At 40.7% G+C, this 5,887-nt stretch overlaps 1 protein-coding gene across 1 annotated transcript; it reads right to left on the reverse strand.

The window, feature by feature from the left end:
- Window positions 1-3,660: 3,660 nt before the first annotated feature.
- On the reverse strand, window positions 3,661-5,514 carry LOC139544499 (heat shock protein beta-1-like). The gene is made up of 3 exons (XM_071351653.1): window positions 4,739-5,514; window positions 4,506-4,569; window positions 3,661-4,251 (listed from the first exon to the last, which is right to left on the reverse strand). The coding sequence occupies exons 1-3, from the start codon at window positions 5,139-5,141 to the stop codon at window positions 4,092-4,094; spliced, it is 627 nt and encodes a 208-aa protein (XP_071207754.1). The 5' UTR covers window positions 5,142-5,514; the 3' UTR covers window positions 3,661-4,091.
- Between the last annotated feature and the right edge of the window lie 373 nt (window positions 5,515-5,887).

The following is a 5,887-nucleotide window of genomic DNA, read 5'->3' on the forward strand; positions in this document are numbered from 1 at the left end:
TGGTTAAGGTTAGGGGAATGTTTAGCTAAAAGAGTTAAGGTTAGGGGAAGGGTTAACTAAAAGTGTTAAGGTTAGGGTTAGGAGAAGGGTTAGCTAACATGCTAAGTAGTTGCAAAGAAGCTAAAAAGTACTAAGTAGTTGAAACCTTTGGGTTGCTAAACGTTCACTACGCTCACCCATCCACCCTGACCAACCACCCTACTTCAGTTTTTGCCTTAGGTAACCATCTGTCTCATGTAACCATATGTTTACTATGTTACGTCTAGTGTATGAGACCAGGCTGTATTTGCAGGTGTCAATGTTGAATCTCTGTTGCCGTGTTCTTTGCCTTAAAAAAAAACAAGCCATATAATAAGATAGAAATGTCTTTCAAATATAACTTTACTAAAGAATTAATATTTGTAGTGGTTCTTAGGTCTACGTAAGCTGTGGAAAATATTGTAACCTATAATATTGTCCATTTAACTGGAACTAATTCCGTAAGAAAAACAACAGTTTATTCTGCCTGGTCAAAGTGTGCTGCTAATTTAGTTGTCAACCCTTCCTTACTTGCTGAGCTTTATCCTTACATTATATACCCAGCATCACTCATCTGCTACATTAGTCCTTTGTTTTTGGCAGCCCTCGTTGTCCATGATGAAAACCCCTGTCAGGAACACTGGCCTGGGTATTGCATTTTATAACTTCTCATTAAACCATAATCAGCAAGCTTCTCTCATTTAAAATCCCAAACCAAGGAACACTATAACTCCCAGACCAGGAAAATAGGTCAAGGTCTATCTAATTTAAATCACTTATACACACATGATACTGAATATCAAGCCCAATGGATGCCTTGTGGCATTACACAAGTCATGTTAAAAAAATCAAGGAGTGACTGGAAATCTTACAGATTGTGGCTCGTACAGATGTATTCATTCAATTGAGGAAAGCATGCCTCACTATCAACCATATTTGGCCTTTCCCATTTTAATATCATGCCAACACATTTTGTCACATACTATGGATAGAAAAGTATGATGGGTGGGGTAAATGACTAGCTTATTTAGTTCTATAACTGATACGATCTTGAACTTTCTACTGCAAGGGATCAGCTATGTATATGTGAGACATGAGGGTTAGAATTTAGAGCGGGTAACACAAGGCAACCCATGCCTCTGATATTTACTGCTTTGCCAGTAGTGCTGCACCAAATTCCAACACCATCAGCCCCACTTAAAACATCTCTCACACCACAACTCCAAGGTTGCATGGACATTTAAAGCATATGATATTAGATTTATTGACTGGGATCACAGTAAGGAAAGTAATTGAAAGTTGGGTTACCCTGGCTTTAGTCCATCAAAAGAGGCCTGCATTTTTCTACTTACAGTAACTTGACACTGGGGAAATCCCCTGGAAAATCAGCTGCAGAACATGTCCAAAAGGATATGTATTTTTGGTTAATAAGACATGTGCTTGCATACATATGTTTATAACAAATGTAGTAAGCCTAGTCTTGTCTAGCAGAGAGAATGTACATATTTATTTTCATTCATAATATAGGCCTAATGCAAGTTATTATCAAATCGAGCTTTATTTATACAGCACATTTCAGACAGGAACACAACGTAATTCATAGCAACAAAATAATAAAAACAATGAAAATAAAAACTGAAATATTTACTACACAACAAACATAAGAGGTTAAAAAAAGGAAAGAATAACAATAAGAAACTGAACGACTAAAAAGCATCCTAAGGAAAAGCAAGCTAAAAAGGTGTGTTTTAAGATCTCTTTTAAAAATGTCAACAGTTTTGCTTTGGGATAGTTAAAGGCCACTGCCAGAATACCCGAGGGACCTACTGGGCACATAACTTTAAAAGCATGTCTGGCATCTATTGGGGTGCACAATCATGGATTGATTTACAACCAATAGAATAATCTGAAAATGAATTCTGAAACTCACAGGCAGCCAGTACAGAGACCTTAAACTGGTATAATGTGTTCTCTCCGTCTGGTCTTGGTCAGTACCCGTGCTGCAGCATTCTGTATGTTTTGCAGTTGACCAATGGCTTTCTAAGGTAGACCAGACAGGAGAGCATTACAGTAGTCAAGCTTGCTTGTAATAAAAGCATGGATGAGTCTCTCTGTATCAGCCTGAGAGAGAAACGTCAGCACCTTGGCAATGTTCCAAAGGTCTTATGGATTCTTACACTGACAGAAATAGTCAGTCATATTTGGAAAGGATAACTAATGCAAACATGATATTCAGCTGACACAGACTGCACTCCTGGGGCGTCCAGTGGTTTATGGGTGTTAATCCCTATTTGTTGATTTCACTGCACATTCTATCAGTAGCAGAACCCCTATGGGGCTGAAGGCACTATGAAGAGTTTCCTTTGATACAACAAACATAGGATTGTCTGGGTCAAGCCCCACTCCTCTTCTGCTCTTCTGGACACAAGTCTTGTAGCCATACATCGTTTTCTTTCTTCCAGTACCTGAGGTAAATCGTCATATTTACATTAGGCCTAATGTATAGAACCACAATTAACATGTGACTTAACAATGGGCCAGTGTCTATGATAACTGACATCAAAGGCAGAAAAAGTATCTGTGTCACCTTGCTTTGGGTGAAGTCGTCACATTCCCTAAGTGTAAGTACTAAACCATTCATCTTCTGCACTTCAGGTTCTTCTGAATTGCAGTGATATCAGACAACAGAACATTACATGACAGGCCAATGACAGGATGTGACACCTAGTACAAGTACAGGATAGATTACATTTAAATATTTTGGTTTGCAGACCACTGTAAAACTGTCATGTCAAAATTCTGAGAGTAGATTACTTGCATTGTCTTTCAAATTAATTAATTAATACAATAGAAAAAAATTAAATGGTGTCATAATCAACACATTTAACAGCCTCAGCTGAAATCTGAGGTTTTACAGTACCATTAGATGTTTTCAGGCTGGAGGTATCCATCGATGTTGCTCACTGTCTCTACTGACCAAATGCTGTGTATGTGATTTGTCACAGTGTACCAGCTGAGAGGGTTTCAACTCCTGTAAGTGGATGACTGGACGTTGTAGCCTCTGACATGGGTCAACACGCCCACACCAATGAATATAAGATTTTGGACCACACATCAAGTATATCTCTAATGTATTTAAACAGGGTTCTTAGCATAAACCTGTCAAACTTGAAGGCTAAAGGGAAATGCAGGGCAACAGTGCCACCATCAGGAACATTTGCCAAGTCCTTTAGGGTCAAGTTGGGTCAAGTAGGCAAGAGTTTGAGGGAAATGAGAGAAGAGAATGGGGGGGAAGGACCCACACCCTAGCGTTGTACTTACCTTTCTTGCACTAACACTTGTCTGCTTTATTGAGGAAGTTTGCTTACTTTGACTTATGTGGTCGTTGTACCTAGTGCATTCAGTTAGTGAATGCAATAACAGTAAGTTACTCTGGATAAGAGTGTCTGATAAATAACTCAAATGGAAATTACTTCACTATATACTGTATTTACACAGTAGTTATTTTGGTTTGGACTAATTTAAAACGTTCTACTACTTCCAGGTCTAATTTAGAGTAAGTAATGTGTGTACACAGGCAGCAGTTCTAATACAAAGACAGACACCGCATACATAAGAGCCTCCAGCCCTCCTCAATATGTGTCATTTTGCCATGGATTGTTTATTGCTTTGATTCAAAGGAGATTCAATTCATAGAAATAGATCACGTTGAAATGTATGCTTTGCAGAACTGTTCCAGCTTTATTAAGCATGGTCATGTTGACTCCCAGATAATCTATCATTTGACAAATGAGAAAGTACATTTCAACAGTCTTGATTTTTCAGTTTATCTTGGTTTTGCTAGTCTTTGCGGGAAATGATTTAACATAATACATAGAAAAACATGCCACACGTGTAGTTAGAGTGAGAGTAAATAAAGTGATGGTGTTTCAATAGCAATAGAAGCCACTATGTGTGTCATCATAAATGACCAAGGCTTAATTCAAAAGAATGTTGTCAAAAGTTGTCAACGCCGACATCAGCTTTAAAGCTCTACCCCAAGCTTTACATCTAATTGTAATGGATCACTGGATTCACTCTTTCCCCTCACACTCGTGCTTGATCTGAATGGGGATGACCATGTCACTGGGGAGGATGGTGGTGGTTGAGCCTGGGAGGGGTGCTTCTACCAAGAGAACCCCTTCACCAGACAGAGATGAGCTGACGTGCTGCAAGTCCACACCAGGGGCCAGCCTTCAACAAACCAACAACAACAATCCGCTTACAACACAGACAGGCAAGGACTTGTTTACTGTGATTCAATAGACTGCTTGTCATCTGTTTTTACACATGTAATTAAACCGAGGGAAACCATTTAGAATGCCTTCCTATAGCAATCAACAGCAAAGACGTTCAATTGCACACATTATTTTTTGAGTTCTTACTTTCATTACCGGTATGTCTTTGTCATAGCATTGTGAGGGACTTTATTTTCTATTACAACTTACTTGTATTTTCTTGTAAAGCACCTTGAGACTGATCCATGTTCGTCCTCCCTTTCTTCATGTTGACCTTAAAATATAAGTTGAGACAATAATTGAAGTAATTGAATAAGGAGCATGTGGACGTGAGACCTCTATAACAATTTTCATCAGTTAATTGTCAAACCTTTGAAGTAACAATGAATGTTCAAACTGCCACCATATTCTGGTTTCTCAGATCTGAGACATAATGTTAGTACCTGTAATCTCCAGGAAGCCCCCCTTGGTTTTGATTGATATCTCCTCTGGTGAGAAGTGATTGACATCCAGTGTGATCCTCCAGCTGTCCTGTCCTGTCCTGATCTCTGACACTCCTCCAGACAGTTGTCTCTGAAGTCTGGCTGAGGTCTGGGGTGCCACCGCAGCAGGGGGAGCAGTGCCGGGGGTGAAGAGGGGATGGCGTGTGTACCCTGGCCAGGAGGATGATGCCAGTCTCCTCCTAGCCCAGTCTATCCAGCTCACATCGCCTGGATCCAGGAAAGGAGGGAGGCCAAAGTCCTGCTCCATGATCATGCGGCTAGGCTGTGTCCACTCACGGAAAGGATCCCAGTTTACATCTCGGCGGAAAAGAGGACGCGGTAATACCTTGTTGTGGTCAGCCATGACTTCGGAATGGCCTGAGAGTGGTACTAGGAGGAAAAAAACTGTTTCCTCTCTTGGTTTCCCCCTGGCTAGCTAATGTAATTTAATCTTTGGCTAATTACAATAACTAAGTCAGGTTAATTGACTTACTCAACACACAAAAGGGCAGCAATATTTTCCCCCAAACAGTTCAGGAAGGCTGGCTCATAGTGGGAAGCACTGCCCTGGACAATCAGACTTTGTTCAGCTGTGGAGCATCACTCACACCCTTTATATACCCAGCTGATCCATTCTAGAACTTATCAAACCGTAAGTCTTATCCATGGCATGACAATGAGTTGATTGGCATGGTTGGGGCAGTGGTGTTGCTCCTCTGTTGCCCTGGGACCTGGAGAGAATAAATCTTAAGTATGTGTATTTATAGCTCCAAGGCGTAAATGGCAAGTAGTTGGTGAATGACTCTGGGTGCAGCAACGATGGGTTTTTTTCAGCGCTTGGCCTCTGCAGTCTTGTCACATACTGGTGCTCTTTGTCTTCTCCATAGTAATCGCACCGTTCTACTATGTGCAGGGACAGCATGTCCATTCAGCGCAGAAGCTGCTAAGCAACTCGTCAGCTACTGTGGGAACGAGGGGGAAACTTTTAGTTCCAGCCCCAAACTCCAAAACATGACTTTTCTGGTTAACCCACTGTCGGAGCCATGGTTTACTGACACCTAATAGATTATTTTGCAGTGACTTCAACTTCTACGTACATCTATGGGCATG

Source organism: Salvelinus alpinus, chromosome 18 (assembly GCF_045679555.1).
Source record: "Salvelinus alpinus chromosome 18, SLU_Salpinus.1, whole genome shotgun sequence".
Classification (NCBI taxonomy): domain Eukaryota; kingdom Metazoa; phylum Chordata; class Actinopteri; order Salmoniformes; family Salmonidae; genus Salvelinus; species Salvelinus alpinus.

What these genes read in the sequence shown, in the direction of transcription:
- LOC139544499 (XM_071351653.1), bottom strand. Translation starts at nt 5,141, where the DNA reads ATGGCTGACCACAACAAGGTATTACCGCGTCCTCTTTTCCGCCGAGAT. An exon ending in GGGCTTCCTGGAGATTACAG is followed by an intron (nt 4,570 to 4,738) that starts GTACTAACATTA and finishes TTATATTTTAAG; the next exon opens with GTCAACATGAAGAAAGGGAG. An exon ending in TGCTTTACAAGAAAATACAA is followed by an intron (nt 4,252 to 4,505) that starts GTAAGTTGTAAT and finishes GGTTTGTTGAAG; the next exon opens with GCTGGCCCCTGGTGTGGACT.